At 52.7% G+C, this 15,809-nt stretch overlaps 3 protein-coding genes across 7 annotated transcripts; 2 read left to right on the forward strand and 1 right to left on the reverse strand.

Annotated features, from left to right (window-relative positions):
• Nucleotides 1-238: 238 nt before the first annotated feature.
• LOC120712696 (trihelix transcription factor ASIL1-like) lies at nucleotides 239-1,838 on the forward strand. 2 transcript variants are annotated; one of them, XM_039998551.1, is made up of 2 exons: nucleotides 239-1,253; nucleotides 1,293-1,838. In XM_039998551.1, exons 1-2 carry the CDS (start codon nucleotides 591-593, stop codon nucleotides 1,575-1,577), a joined length of 948 nt encoding a protein of 315 aa, XP_039854485.1. In that variant the 5' UTR covers nucleotides 239-590; the 3' UTR covers nucleotides 1,578-1,838. The 2 variants fall into 2 exon arrangements, with proteins under 2 accessions (XP_039854485.1, XP_039854484.1); XM_039998550.1 differs by having other exon boundaries at nucleotides 241-1,838.
• A 1,084-nt stretch (nucleotides 1,839-2,922) lies between these two features.
• On the forward strand, nucleotides 2,923-6,535 carry LOC120712697. Of its 4 annotated transcripts, none has more exons than XR_005690981.1 (5): nucleotides 2,923-3,150; nucleotides 3,250-3,674; nucleotides 4,778-4,927; nucleotides 5,703-5,810; nucleotides 5,900-6,053. XR_005690981.1 is itself a non-coding variant. In XM_039998553.1 (4 exons), the coding sequence occupies exons 1-3, from the start codon at nucleotides 2,961-2,963 to the stop codon at nucleotides 4,922-4,924; spliced, it is 762 nt and encodes a 253-aa protein (XP_039854487.1). In that variant the 5' UTR covers nucleotides 2,923-2,960; the 3' UTR covers nucleotides 4,925-4,927; nucleotides 5,900-6,038. The 4 variants fall into 4 exon arrangements, 2 of the variants coding, with proteins under 2 accessions (XP_039854487.1, XP_039854486.1); XR_005690982.1 differs by having other exon boundaries at nucleotides 4,778-4,888; XM_039998553.1 differs by lacking the exon at nucleotides 5,703-5,810 and having other exon boundaries at nucleotides 5,900-6,038.
• A 3,732-nt stretch (nucleotides 6,536-10,267) lies between these two features.
• Nucleotides 10,268-11,509, reverse strand: LOC120712698 (protein EXORDIUM-like 2). Its single transcript, XM_039998554.1, has one exon. The coding sequence runs from the start codon at nucleotides 11,464-11,466 to the stop codon at nucleotides 10,492-10,494; it is 975 nt and encodes a 324-aa protein (XP_039854488.1). The 5' UTR covers nucleotides 11,467-11,509; the 3' UTR covers nucleotides 10,268-10,491.
• Nucleotides 11,510-15,809: the final 4,300 nt, after the last annotated feature.

Consider the following 15,809-nt stretch of genomic DNA (forward strand, 5'->3'; position numbering starts at 1 on the left):
GGGCCGGCCGCCCCCGCCCGCCGCTTTGCCCCCAGCCGGCCAGCTCCCCAGCCTTTCCGCAACAAGTTGCGTGCGGCGGGCGCCTTGCCCCTGGGATCACCAGCGAGCCACCCCTTCCTTACTCCGGGCTCTCGGCCCTGACGACCGGGCCCTTCCCCGACCGGGCTCCACCGGTCATCGAGACGTGACCACAACACGACAAAGCGGCAGGCCGCGGCGCTGGCGCTGCCGCGCTGGCGAGGCCCGAGCCCGAGGCACAGCGGCGCCAGGCCAGGGACCACGCGCGGCCGCGGCCACGGCCGCGTCTAGGGCTCGCGCGCGGCAGCCACCGCGCGCCGCGCCACCACCCATCGCCCCCGCTCGCGTCCACGTGAGCCGCACCGCCGCCGCCACCACCACCACCTCCTCACCCCTCCGCCGCGGCCGATGGCCCAACCCCCACCCAGAAAACCCGAACCGCCCACCACCCATACCCCGCCCCTCCTCGCCTTATCCTCCTCCACCGCCGCCGCCGCCGCCATCTATTGCGCCTAACTACTCCCCAGCCGCCGCCCGCCCCAGATCTAGATCTGGGATCCCCGTGACCGCGGATGATGGCCGCGGGGGCGCACGACGACGCCGACGAGCCGCCGCGGCGGTTCGCGCTGAAGAAGAGCGCGCCGGCGCAGCCGTGGTCGGAGCTCGAGACCTTCCACCTCATCGACGCGTACGACGAGCGCTGGACGGCGCTGGGGCGCGGCCAGCTCAAGGCGCAGCAGTGGGAGGAGTTGGCGGCGGACGTCGCCGCTCGCTGCGCCGCCACGCCGGGGGTCGCCGTCCACCGCAAGACCGGGACCCAGTGCCGCCACAAGCTGGAGAAGCTCCGCAAGCGCTACCGCACCGAGGCCGCCCGCCCCGTCACCTCGCTCTGGACCTTCTTCCGCCGCATGGATCAGCTCGAGCGCGGGCCCCTCGCCGCCTCCGCCGCCTATCCACCCGCGGCTGGCTCCCCGACGGGAGCCGCCTCTGACGAGGAAGAGGAGGAAGAGGAGGAGGAAGAAGAGGAAGAAGAAAACGAGGAGCAGGAGGAGGAAGAGGAAGAGCTCGTCCCCCGGAACAACAACACCAGGAGCATCAACGGCATCATCCGGGAATTCGGCAGCGGCCTCGCCCCGCGCCACCCGCAGCTGCAGTTGCAGCAGCCGCCTTCTTCAATCACGCCGTCCACCGCGCCTCCGCGGAAGAGAGTGGCCTACGAGGCGTTCCAGGCCAAGGCCGCGGCGGCCGCCGCGGCCGCTGTTGCGGCGGACAAGGCCAAGGAAGAGGAGGTGGAGCTGGTTCGCCGCCCCTCTGGCCGAGGGGGAACCAACACCCAGCTCTCGGCGGTGCTGAGGGATTTCAGCGAGGGGTTCATGCGGCTGGAGCGCCGGCGCATGGAGATGCAGTGGGACATCGAACGAGGGTGGCAGGAGACGGAGGCCCGGCACGCCAAGATGCTCCAGGATGCGCAGCGCCAGCTTCGGGACACCGTCGCCGCCTCCTTCGCCCTGCCGCCGAAGAAGGCCAGGAGGGACTATGGCAGCAGCGGCGACTCCTAGCAACTGACGGTTGGTGATCTGATGGTAGGGATCCCAGTTGTTCCTCCTATGTTCAGGAATTTAGTCGTAGTTCGTACTATATGGTAGTACTGATTTGCACTAGCATTTTTAACTATCTCTATTATGCCTAGTATCTGTGTTTAGCATTCTTAATTTAGGTCGTATATGGTGAATGGCGATGCTTTTGGACGATGAAGGCTAGTGTAGTACATGCATCTGTGTTTGTGTTGCAATTTTTCTGTGCTTTGCACTTCGCTTCTATTCTGTGAGAGACGACATACTGCACAAGTGTTCACTGCGGACCGAAAGTACGGCTCTTCCATTTGGTGCAATTTGAGCTGAGGGTTGGGCTAACTAAATTGATCATGAGCTGGAAAAATCACAGGTGGAGTTCTGTTAGGACAGGCACCTACTCCATAGTGTCAGTATAATGTTGGACCTGTTTATCATCACAGTTGTGCTTGTGAAAGTAAGCTTCGACTTCGATGCTCACAGAGATCCTCAGCACTCAGCAAGTCAGCAGAACTGGTGGTACGTGAATAAGTGACCAACTACTGCGCTCCAGATGCTTTGTGGTGATATAAGAACACAGTAACATCATGTCATCATCTCATTCCTATGTGTAAAGAGAATGCTTGCTTTGATGCTACACCAGCCATTAAGAAATTTCAGAAGTTGTTTCCATCGTTTACGTTGAACCCTTTTCTAGCTAGCTGCTTAATTGTTTCTGTAAAACCTCAGGTGAATTGCTGAGCTAGCCATCTACTTTGTGGAGCATTATTGTTCTTATATGTTTTTCATTCGCGTCCTAATCTAGCTTTATTGGGATTTCGCAGAATACTAGAGGGCCTAGAAATTTAGCTTAGAAATTTTAATATTCGGGTTAAAAAAGAGCTGGGGTCATCTTCTACATGTTTTTGAGCTTAGAATGATTAAATGCCGAGTTGAATTGTTAAGGGGTATTAGTGCTTGATCCATTACCACCCCAAAGAACACATGTCGTATGACCATATCACTCATTTTAATACAAATCCCTAATTACAGGATGTTGTTCGAAGCGATCTATGCCTTCTAACTGAGATTCTGTACATGGCATGCCGATTCTAACTGCAATCGTATGTTGCGTTCGCATAAAAAAGTTACGCCGAACATACCCGCAAAAAAAAAAAAGAAGTTACGCCGAACGTAGAGCGCAGGCCGCCGATCATTCTGGGCTTCTGGCCCTCATTGGGCCTAGAGAAAAGCCCAATCGAGTCATTCTGGCCGTCATTGGGCCCATATAAAAGCCCAACAGAGCCGGCCCAGTCCGGCTTCTCCTCTCCTAGACATTTCTAACTTTCCAACCGCGCACCGCTCGCCTCGTCCTCACGACAGCATCACCCTATGCTGCTACCGCCGCATCCATGTCCCCTCGGGCCGCTCCGCGCCAGCTCCTCCTCCTCCTCCCTCGGCGCGCGCCTCCGCCTCCGCCCCTGCCTCCAGTTCCCGTCCTCTCCTTCCCATGCTCCGCTCCTCTCCCGAAGCCCTCCTCCCCGATGGCCTCCGCCGCTTCGCGCCCACGCGTCCGGTAGCGGTAACGCACGCGGCCTCACACCCGCACAACTCCTCGGCTCCGACATTCACACACCCCCCACGCCTCGATTTCGAGCTAATTCCGTGCGCCATTTCGCAGGCGAGCCAGTCCGCCGCCGCGGCGCCTTCGGCCTCGACGCGCTCCTCTCGGCCGCGGAGCTGCTCTGCTTCGCGCCGCCGGCAATCTGCTCGCTGGTCTGCGCCGCGCGCCTCGTCTTCTCGCCAAGCAGCGCCAGCGCGGGGCCGCTGCCGCTCGCGGACGGGAGGCTGCTTGTCCTGCAGTACGTGCTCTTGGTGGGCGCGGTGGCGATTGGGAGCCTGATACGGCGGAGGCAGTCGGGGCGGCTTCGCCCGCCGAGCGGCGCTGCGGATCGGGCGGGGATGGGATTGGTGGAGAGGATGGACAAGGTGGAGGACAGTGTGAGGGGCATGGTGGCGGCCGTTGGTGTGCTGTCGAGGACCGTTGAGAAGCTTAGCGTCAGGTTTAGGGTGCTACGGAGGACATTGAGGGACCCTATCAGTGAGGTAAGACCGTAAGAGTAGAGAGTACTGCTTAATTTCTCAGAATAACTACTTGCCTCCTCGTTAGAATTTGGTCCAGCATTATATTTTGGGATAGCACAAAATGTATATTTAGTGGTTGAAACTGGATGCAAATAAGTAGGATAACGAAAATAAAGTGTTCCTGCTTGTTGATTTTTTTTTTGCGATAAAAAAATATAATGAAAATTGTTCCTGCTTGTTGAATTGATACTGATAGCAACTCCATATAAACTGTTTAATGGAAATTGTTGTCCTTGAGTTCTGTCCCCAAAGTGGTACGTCTGTGCACTTCATGAGTTCATCCGTTAAACAGCGTATAAACATTGAACATTCTGTGTTATAACTAATGACTACTAATTCTGTAAGCTGCGCCAGGCTATCGTGTAGCAGAATATTGGCCACAACCTTGCTAATCAGTTATTCCTTGTCATTTGTCAAATCATAGTGCTAAGGTTTCTTTTGATTCCCAATGTTAGGTGTACGTAAGCCTGTATGAAACTAAGAACCTGAGATACTTCATAGAGATAGTTGCTAAACAGCATGAAGATCACTGCCCCTGGGTTGCTTCTCGTTCTGGTTCCATGTAATTATCGGTTTCGAGGAGCTGTGCAGCAAAATGCATCAGGATTAACTGTACTGGTTGTAACATGAAAGCATTTGGCCATGTCTTCTATGTGCTTGTATTTGTGTAAACAATACTAAGTATCTTCTGTTTGGATAAGTCTGGAGTACATAGCCATGATGCCAGTGTTTGCTTCCTCGATATTATTGTAGATCTCATATCATTAGCTGTTATCAATTTGCACACACTGCTTTGTCAGAAAGAAAAAATTACAGCATGGCAGCTATGCCTATGTCTGCTTCCTCAATATAATTAGCTGTTATCTATTTGCACACTTTGCTTTGTCAGGGAAAAATAATTATATCTCTCTGAGATAATACCAATCATTTGTTTCAGTCATACTTCTTTGAGACATGCCAATCTTCTTGTGATGATTTGTGGTTGATCCTGAATATATCATAGCATGCTTTGCACTGTTATAATTGCCTCAGTTTAGCTTCATCTACTGTCCTTTTTTCTGTAGACAGCAAATTTAGCACAGAAGAATTCTGAAGCCACTCGTATACTAGCTGCTCAAGAAGGCCTTCTTGAAAAAGAAATTGGCGCAATTCAAAAGTTGCTATATGCAATGCAGGTGATGTTTCGTTGCAGCTTCTCTGACATTTCTTAAAAGGTCAATTTCTTGAGTAATCTCTATTACAAAAATTTGCTGAGATGTAGATTATGGTTGTGCTGTATATAGCACCTTAGCCGGTTATGGCTGGCTGGCAGTATGTTCCATGTTTTGACAAATAATTGCTGATCCTTCTGCTGGAGTACTCTCAGTCTTTCACATATGTTATGTATCTCACATTCATAGTTTCATACTGTTGACATATGTCTAATAGCACACATACTTGTGATAGAAATTGGGATAGGATTGGATAAAACTTTCCCCCCTCCCATTGCAACTCATGCACACGTGTTTAGTGCCAGTTCATCGTAATACTATTGCGATGTTGCCAGCATTTCAAAAATCAAATCCATCTTGTTTGTTACCTGTTCCCAAACTTAAAGGAAATGATTTCGATCCCAAAATGGCATGCCTGGATTTTTTGTTACACGGTATTAGCAGATAGTAGTCAATGTGTCAGTCTAAGTTGTTCTGCCTATCTTGTTACTCTCAGGAAGTGTCATGAATCGACATGTTTATTCACAGTCTATAAGTTTTCTTAGTATTAGTTGAGTTAAAATGTGCTCATTTAGTGTGTTTTCAACAAGTTTCGGTCAAGAAATTGTGATCCTTTTCATCCTTGTAGCTATAAAATTTTCTTGACTGGGCTTCATTCAGAACAAAAATAATGGGTATTTCTATTATTTTCATTTGTAGACATAAGAGTTTCTATGCTTACCTAGTTGCGTCCTTAGAATGTTTTCCCCTTCCAAGGAATAACATATCTTGTCTTCAGCCCTGAAATTATTCACCCTGGACATTCTCATGCCCAATCAGTGGTTTTTGTTGTCTGCTGAAGACCAGTAGATAATTTGGATTCTTTTCCCTTGCTGATACTGCTACGGTAATGATTGCTGTCCAATAAGTAATTCCTAACATATCAAGTCAGATCGCTCTTTACCTTTAGCTAAAGGCTCGTTATCTATCCTGCAGGAACAACAGCAGAAGCAACTTGACCTAATCCTTGCAATTGGGGAAGCAAGCACGATACTAGGTGGTGAACAAGACATGTTAGACGGGGGCAGTGCTAGATCTTCCAGCGCAGATCCAGCTCCAGAAATAGAGAACAAACAGGCAAAAGTAAGCGCTGGAGCTGTTACAGGCGACACAAACCCTGATTTTATCATCTGAAATGGAAACAAGAAGCATGAATGGAGTACAGGTTACTTTTGGACGGATGGAGTACAGGTTAGGCCTTAGGTTGTGTTTTACCCAACATTGAGAAACATGGATGGTTAGCTCCACGGCATAAATGATAAAGCTGGTTTCCGCATTTGGATAGCACTCAGCGAGTACTGGCCAGAAAGTTACAGCTTATCATGGGATTTGTACAGGGCAAGCTGGTGTGTTCACAAAATTCCGTAGGTGACCTAATGTTTCATTGTGTCATTTATTTCAACTAAATGTTTGCATCACACTTTGTACTAACTACATCCAAATGTTGGTTGATACAGACATCGTCAATCAAGGACTGATTCCGTTCATAGTTAACTTGTGTAAATGTAAAATGTGTAATGATGTGGAATAATTCGTTGTTGTCAGTTTGCTTTTCAAGCATTGACGCCTGCACCAATGTACACACCTCAACGTTTACTGCGCAATGGTCTTGTCTGATAGCAGTACTGAAGCTCCATTTTTCATTTCGGTTCGTGAAAGCTGTTTGGTCTCGTCCTGCACTGGAGCGACGAGCGAGATGGCATCTGTTGCCCACTTGACCAACACTGCAACAAAGATGATCGTACCACCATCAAAGTACGTAGACCCTCCCCTCGCAAGACATCTAGCGAGCTCGTGCTGGTACAAGTACGAACACAGCCCGAGCAGTGTCTGCGCACAGGAAAGCCAGAGAAAGTGATCACCGAAACTCCGGCGATGACATTGTCATTGCCAATTTGGCACACTTTAAAGGTGACCACAGGCTTTGGGTTTCTTTCATCATGTGACGCTCAGGGTTCAACTTTTCGGCGGAAAACCGCCGGAAAACCGGAAAATTTTCCGTTTCCGCTAGTGGCCGGGAAATGGAATTCCGGTATTTTTCGCCATTTTTCGTTTTCAAATTTAAAAATTCAAAAATATTTGTAAAAAATTGGGAAAAAATATGATAAAAAACTAGGTGTTCTTCTGAGCAAATAGGACTAGAACACACTCAAATCTAAGATCATTTGCTAGGCTAAAATTGCATTTTAGTTGAAAAACAAGGTTATTTGTAGTCTAATGAGGTATGATTTATAGCTTTTTAATATCCGTACTATCAATGGGTTAAAAGAATATACCTTTTGAATGGAATGAGAGGTCTCCTTTATTTATCCTTACACTTTCATCATATCTTCATTAATTATTAAGTACTACGTGATATACATAAACATTGTTTATTGGATTGAACTTGGGTTTTTATATAGACTATGCAATTTATGTATTATAAACTTATATTATGGTCTATGCAATTTAAGTTATTGTGATAAATTTAGTTTTCATGCATTTTATTTGTGATTTCATGTGACAATATACTTTTGTTATGAATAATTTGTGTGTAATATATTTAATATGCATTGTACATTGCAATATACAATAGATACAAAAAAATATTCTATTAAATTATTTAATTCTTCATATGTTTGGAGCATTTGTAGTCAAAAAATGACATTTTCCACCAGAAAGTCCGGAATTCCGCCGGAAAGTAGCGGAATTCCGCCGGAAAGTAGCGGAATTTCGCCCGGAATTTCCGGAATTCCGTTTTTTAAATTTGAATTCACATTCCGTTCGGAAAATGCGGTTTTCGGCGGAATTTCGTCCGGAATTCCGTTTCCGGTGATCGGCGGGATTCGTAAAAAAAACGAAAAGGTGAACCCTGGTGACGCCTCCATCGTCCATCCATCCTCCATGCCACTAATGACTTTGGACATGTGAGCCTTTCAGGTCTAGCCATCACCAATTCGCCACTCTCTTGTAGACTTGTAGTCTTGGACCTGGATGGACACGGAAATTACAGCCGTTTCACGAGCGTTTACTTCAGCAGAGCAACGACAGCCTTGGATGCCCTACATCAGTACGGCCAACGCCTGCGAGGTTTCTTTATGTGCAATTGAATTCCGAGTACTGAACGCAGCTGTCGGAGCCTCCATCTGCGCCCATGCTGCTCCCCTGCCTTTGACACAGGAAATTCATGGCCGGGCGGACAGTACGCGGCCGCAAGCCCCGATCGCAATGATGCGTGATCACTGTTGCATTAAAACTGGCATTCAACACATGCTGAGATCTGCCTCTGCGTATGCATGCTTAGATCGATCACCAGTACGATGCTCTCCATCATGACTATGATGTCAAGACTCAAAAGGAGGTACATGCACAGGGTACACCTCCGTCAATGATGCCGAGGAATCCCATGCCGTAGCATTTTTTATGCTTTGCAACTACCCTTGCGCTTTGGAGTAACAATCTGCTGACTCTGTATCTACGATCAAGATCATCGGTACGTTCTCTCATCATGACTCTCTTGTCAAGAGGTACCACACTACTCCGTACATCTTTTGCCAGTGATGATAAAGGAAAGCAACACGATGCAGCATACCGTGCCAATGTGTTGCTGCTGATGCTTGCAGCTGCTACCCTAACGATGGGGTACCAATTCATCAACTCACCTCTGATCCACTCCACCGTGATCACGCAGCTGGCTTGAAAGTTGAAAGACGACAACCAGAGTGTCAGGGCTGCCAAAACCGGAGTCGGTCCATGCCCTAGGCATAGTACAACAGTGACCAGCCGGGCGGATTAGGCAAAGCAAGAAACCCAGGCCGCCATCGGGAACGCCACGGACGCTCGTCTCCATCTCTGGAATCCTGGGCCATGGCGTCCCGTCCCTCGCTCGCTCCCAGCCGCAGCCGAGGCAGCAGGGGGCGTCCGTGATCATGATCGGAGGGTGGGGCGCGGGCGAGCAGGCAGCGGGTCGTGGAATACAACTGGCTCTGCGCCATGGATGGACGGCAGGATGGGTGCCCGCTTGCTTGATCGGGCGGCCATTGGTCCTCAGTTTTCCGGCCACCGGCGGCGGCGGCAGCAGCAGCAGCAGGGCGAGAAACCGAGCCGCGGTTCACATGCGCACCTGCATCTGCCACGAGCGAGAAACTGATCTGCTGGGGCCATGTGGGCCCGGGTGATGAGTGACGTCGGCAGGTTTCCCGTGTGGCGGGCGCGCCGGGTTTTTCGAGGCGGCCCTCGGGGTCCGAGCCGCGTGCCCCGGGGGAGCCGGGCCGGACCGTGCGTGGTGGTACTACGGCCGCTGTACCGCACCACTGCTCGCCTAGCAAGGATGACCCATCGCTCCGCGCCCGGTCGGCGTACCCACACGCGCCAAACTCCCGTTTCCCGTGCCAGTGGCGTGGGTTGAGCACGCCGGCCACGAGGCCACGTACCAACTGGAACTGGCGACCGGGGTCATGCCTCTTTCCATACACGGGGAAATGCATGCGACCTGGTAGTGCGCGTGGGGGTGGCCGGGTGCCGTGCGCCGCACACTCTAGAATGGTAGAAACGGAACTTGTTCTCCCAATTCACAGTCTCCCTTGTTCGAGTCAGTGCAACGCTCGTTACAGAAAGCGGGCGTTGGTTTACTTCCACTACGACTCTATCCCCACTCTCAATTTCTTTTCCCTTCTTTTTTTACTGCCCCCTTTTCAAACCGCAAACCAACACGCCTCGCCGCGAAAGCCTTGCGCGGCAAGATTTTACACCGGGGGACCGGGGGTGGTGGGGGCGGAGTGCCGAGCCTCGCTGCGCGCCTGCTCGCCCAGCCCCGCTCGCTGTCGCTGCGGTCTGCCTGCTGCTGTGCCTGTGTGTGTGCACGCAGCGAAATGATGGAGCCCGGGCTCCGGCTCAGAGCGGGCCAAGTCCGTGCAGCGACGGGACGCCTTCCGTACGCCTCCAGCCTCTCGGGGTCAGCGCGCAGCAGCGGGACGCGGGGGCCACCGGCGTGTACCCTGCTGCTGCGTGCCGGGCGACCCCTCCCTGCGCTCCCCGCGCCCACACCACACGCGCCGCACAGCGAAAGATGCGCGGCGCAGTGCGAGCAGGGACGCCTCCCCCTGCTGCGATGCGTATCCTGGAGCCCTGTCCTCGCCTTTCCCGTGCTCCGCACGCCGAGCAAATCATCAATGGAGCGCCAGCGACCCAACTGTTCACGGCGAGGCTCTCCTCTCTGGTTCGCTGCCCGCCCGCTCTCGATTGGGCTCCCGCCGTCTGCTGCGCCATTTGTACCGTCTGATGCGTCCAAACATCGCGCAATCAAGCAAAGGCCGCCACGAACAATGCCACGGATGAACACATCTTATCACGTACCATTCACCACTAAGTTGGAAGCTATTCACAAGAACGAGAACAATGACAGGACGAGATCACGAGAAACCACAAAGGCCGCCACCGAGTCTACCAGCTGAGCTCCACACCCTTCGACTTCGATCGCCATCATTTACACCAAGCCAACACCCGTTCCGTCCGATCTCTACCTCCGATCCTAGTGTGCGTAGCGTCCGCTACACGAGGGTGGAGCACTGCGAGGTCTTGGGGTCCCACATGGCCGGGAGGAGGAACCGGCGCCCCGCGACGCCGACGGCGTTGTAGCTGGCGCCCGTGGCGGCGTCCACCGGCAGCTGGCCGGGGTACCCCGGGTAGGCGCCCGCGCCGAACACGCCCGTGCACGCCGTCACGGCCTCCAGCGGCGCCTCGGAGGGGCCCTGGAAGAACCCGCCGCCGTACGGGTTGGTCACGGCGCCGGCCAGCAGCGTCGCGAGGTTGATCACCACGCCGTCCATCCCGACGTCCGCGTTCGGTGCCACCAGCGGCGGCGCCTGCGGGCCGTACGACGGCTGGTGGAACGGCCACGCGCACTCCCCGGGGCACTGGTCCGCCGAGTTCCCCACCCACGCGTACGCGAACCGGCCGCGCCCGCGTGCGGCGGGCGGAGCGCCGGCGCCGTGGGCTGCCGCTGGCGCGGCGGCGGACGAGGTGGCCGACGCGTGGAGGCCGCAGCGGGAGAGGCAGAATCCGTCAACGAGGACGTCGGGCGCCGTGACCACGACGGCGACGGAGCCGCGGTGCGGGGAGAGGCGCGCGGCGAGGGCGGCCAGCGAGGCCTCCGAGAGCCGGCGCCCGAGGGAGAGCGAGGGGTCGAGCACCTGGCGGCCGAGCGTGAGGCGCGCCGCGCCCGGGTGGTACCGCGCCGTGGTGGCCCACCACGCCGCCACGGAGGGCGCGGCCGCGGAGGCCGTGGCCACGGAGGGCGCCGAGAGGGAGAGGAGGAAGTCGGCCACGACGGCGCGCTGCGCCGGGGTGAAGCGGCCATACCAGAGCAGGTTCACGGAGTAGTTGCCGGTGAGCAGCTGGCCGTGGTGGTTGGTCAGCGTCACGGGCGGCTGGCTGACGAGGAACAGCTGCCTCGGCGTGGCTGCGCCGGCGCCGGCGGCCGCGGCGAGGAGGGTGGGGAGGAGCGCGAGGCAGTGGTGGGCCATGGCTGTCAGAGTGGGCGTGGCGGACAGGCGCGGGAGGAGCTGAGTGGCGAAGGGGGCAGGGGGCTGGGGGCGAGGTTTTATATAGGGGTTTAGGGATCTGTACATTTTGTGGAAGATAGTTAAACAAGTTATTTATAAACTCCACTAAGACTTATTTATTAAAAAATATTAAACTAATATTTCGAAAATATTGATTCAACTATTGAAAAATATTAAACTAGTATTTCGAAAATATTTGAATCAATATTTAAAAAATATTGAACCCAACATCATCTTCATCTTCTCCGTCTCCGGCGGCCGGAGGCGGCAGCGCGGCGGTGGTGAGCTGCTGCGCGCTCGGGAGGCGGCAGCACAGCAGCAACGCACGATAGTAGCGGCGCGCAGTAATTGTAGCAGCAGCAAGCAGCGGCGCACAGCAATTGCAGCGGCAAGCACGCAGCAGCACCCAGCGACGGCCCCGCAGCAGCGAGCAGCAGCGCGTAGCGCGCGCGCACGCAGCAGCGGCGGCGAGCAGCAGCACGCTGCGCCGGCCACGCGGCAGCGACCAGCAGCAAGCAGCGCGACGCACGCGGCAGCGACGGCGAGAAGCAGCACGCGGCGAGCGACGGCGAGCGGGGCGTGGCCGCAGGCGGATGTGCGGGCCGGCGGGCGACGGCTTGTGAATGGCTTGACGAGGAATGGGGCATGAGGAGAACTAAAATTAGAGTTGAGAAAAATTAATGGATGAGATAGTTTACACGAATCTCAAACATTAGAAGGTGACGAAGAAAAAATCTTACGAAAAATATATAGCATTCCTGGGTTTAGCGGTCCGATGTGGCGGAGGGAAGGAGGAGGAAGGGTGGGCATGGACCCTGTTTGGATGAGAGTAGCACAGATAGCACAAAAATTTTGATCAATAATTAGGGGTACTAAATAAAGGTAATTTACAAAACTAACTCCACAGCCCCGTACGACTTCGCGAGACGAAGCTAATGAAGCTTTTGACCGCACGATTAGAGAATGGTTACTGTAGTATCACTGTAGCCAATTATCGATTGATTACTATCATTAGATTCGTCGTGAAAAGTTACACCCATCCGTGAAAAGATTTTATAAATAAACTTCGTTTAGTGCTCCATGCATATAAGATTCTTTTCTCGGCATATAAGATTCTTTTCTCGGGAATTGTGTGTTATGCTATGCTAGGGAAAAACAAACAGAGCCATGGTCCACTGGGCCGGGCGCGACTTTTCAGGAGCTTTGTTTTTCATTTTCGCTTTTTCATTTCCGCAGTTTTGGAAAGTGAGTGGGCTTGGGGTCCGGGAAAGTGGGCCCCGGTTTACTGCTAGTGGGGCCTATCCGCCTGTGTCGTCAGGGTAAGGCTGCGGAACTGTGGTGAAGGGTTCCTTCCGTGACAAGGGACGGACGATTTTGAATGTCACGGTACGCTGCATCATCGCGTCGACGCACCTCCCATTTTTGCCGTAGCACCCAAAGGACGTGCAACGAACGACCATACGCCACAGCGTTTTTTGTCTGTACCAAAATCTGTGGCTTCAAAACAGCAGACAAAAATCGATTTGTTTTTCAGACTCCTGTTCAAGTACATGAAAGGCTGAAAGCGTAGCAAAAGCCAGCAGAAAACAAAAAATACAGCACCAAGCCAGAAGGTTCGTTCGGACTTCGGACCCGTGCTTGTCAGCAAAGGTCAGCTTCTGCATCTTTGCTCCTGAGGCTGTGTTTAGATGAGATGAAAAGAGGGAGAAAAAGTCACATCAGTCACTGTAATACACTGTAGTACTTTTCGTTTGTTTGTGGTAAATATTGTCCTACCATGACCTAACTAGACTCAAAAGATTCGTCTTGCAACGTACATCAAAACTATACAATTAGTTTTTTTATTTAACTACATTTAGTACTCCATGCATGAGTTATTTGCTATATTTAATGTTTCGATGTGATAGGAAATGTGATGGATGTGATGGAAAATTTGGAAATTTTGTGGGAACTAAACACACCCTGAAACGGGGGTGAGCGGGGGAACAGTCCTCGCAAGAACACGGGCATGAATGCGGGACCCGTGTCTCGCGAAAAGGATGGACATGTACGTCACCGGAATTCATGACCCCGAGAGGCCGAGACGTCACAAGTCTCCGGCTTCTCTTCAAATCGGTAGGGTCCGGAAGCTGGCCTGGCCTTTCGCATTTTCCTCTCAGCTCGGCATGTCCTTCCGTCCCAAAGACACTGTGCATAGAAATTGGCGAGGTGACAAAAACCACAACTATGATTGCACGGTACCCCCGCTGTTGATGTCCGAAATGATGCTAACCCAGCCCGTTGCGAAGTGTGCTAATCGTGTTCGTCAGCCGGGTCATGCGGTTCAGGATGTGTCTGTGGAGGAGCCCATCTCCCTGCCCTGTACGACCGGTGTGAGTGGATGATGATGTCAGGCACATTCAGTTAACCTACTCGATCCATGGCTTGTGCGTTTTTTTTTTGAAAGAAGCCATGGCTTGTGAGTTGAACCGACCAAATGCCTTGACATTAACAAAGAAGATTAAATCCATCCAAAACAAATCTTCAGCACGGGTAGAAACCGAGCACACCAAGGCCGGTGACAGCCTTGCAAATTGCCGACATGGAAAGGCTGCATGTGTGTTGGTGCGCGCTTTGGCAAAGATTACCGAGAGCTTCCCCAAGGAAATCTCTGCGCCCGTCGAGGGCCCCGTTTCCCCAGCTTCTCGTGACGTGGGCCGTGCTCTCTCGTGCCCGCGGATCGCCGCAGACCAGCCCAAAATGGCAAAATGCAAAATTCCCTCACGGAGCAACGTGTCGCGTATTCGCTTTACCCGGACAAAAGTGACATTCTGCAACCGTGTTTAGAAAAATCAGCAACTAGTACTCCCACCGCACGAATTCGACCAAAGATCCGAGTTTTTGAAAGACTGCCAAGTGTTTCAAAAGCTGGGAAGATGCTTGCCGCACACGCTGCTGCAGTCGGCCTGATGAAAGATGGCATCAAAGCCTCAAAAGCTGTGGCGTGTTCCTCCTGCGCTGTCAAACTTTTTTGGTTTTTTTTTATACACCGGTGAGAGTGCAGTTCGAAGGCGAATTGTACCGTGCGTGGCATACAATCGACGGTCCATATTCTTCCGACTGGCAAAATGCCCAAATGTGCCGTCTCAAATCAAGCAAAGCAAATGTACGGATACTCTGCTCGGACAGGAACTAGCGCTCCAAATTCCAAAACAAGGACGGACGGCAACACGAAACCGAATGATCACACGGGGCCAGCAGCGGAGTCAGAGATGGGCTCGTGTGTGCCGGTGGACCAGTGGTCCAGTGCCTGCCCATCCCGGCGACGGGCCGGCGGGGAGTGGACGCAGTTGCCGCCATTTGACGCCGATCGAGCCAAATCGCGTGCCTGCCGGACGCCGGAGGGAGAGTCCGTTGAGAACCAAGGCGCCAGCGTGAAGCACGCGGCCGGTGTGCGACGAGGAATGGAGGATAGCTAGCTGTAGAGCAGCAAAGGCCGCGGAACCCGCGGCGGAGGGCGCGCGCAGCCAGGGGACCCCCGGCCGAAATCATTCGGTTTCTCGGCAAGCTCCGCGACTGCGAGAGGAGCACGCAGACGATTGTGGAGCGAGACACGACGATGCTGCTGCCGCGGCCTGCTTCGAGCTCCGGGAAGCACACGATTGCATCGCCAGACAAATCCTCCCTGGACGGTCCCGATCGAAAGGAATTTTGCTCGCGCCGGCTCGTGTCAGGGGAAATCTTCAGAAAAAGAAAAATCGTTATCGAAAAGAGGAAATCCCCGAGAGAGAAAAAAAATCATTGGCGATTTAGAGCGTAACGGCTCGATCTCTGATCAGGGTAAGAAATTCAAACGGCGGCTACAGTAGTTGTTTGCTGAGCCGCGGCATAGCTATAAGTAGCACAGTCGAGCAAGCTCAATCTCTACTAATTCAGGTCTGTCGACTACTCAACTGCACTGGTACTCCATCCGTTCTAAAATGTAAGTTGTTTTAACTTTTCTATATTTATATATTTTATTATGTACTTAGACATATGTTATATCTAGATGCATAGCAAATACTATAAATCTAAAAAAACCAAAACGGTACATTTTAAAACGGAGGGAGTACATATTAAAAGTCCCTACGAAATGGAACATGCTAAATGCCCAATTAGTCCACTGGTCACGCATGAGCAATCCCAACGGCAATCAACCTAGAAGCAACCACGCAAACGCCGTGTCTTGCTGGTGTCTCGATTAAACATCCTTGCTACTTTCCCTAAAAAGAAAACATCCTCGCTACTAATGGTATGCGGTGCTACTGCGCAGTGCACACAGGCAA

Source organism: Panicum virgatum, chromosome 6K (genome assembly GCF_016808335.1).
Source record: "Panicum virgatum strain AP13 chromosome 6K, P.virgatum_v5, whole genome shotgun sequence".
Lineage (NCBI taxonomy): Eukaryota > Viridiplantae > Streptophyta > Magnoliopsida > Poales > Poaceae > Panicum > Panicum virgatum.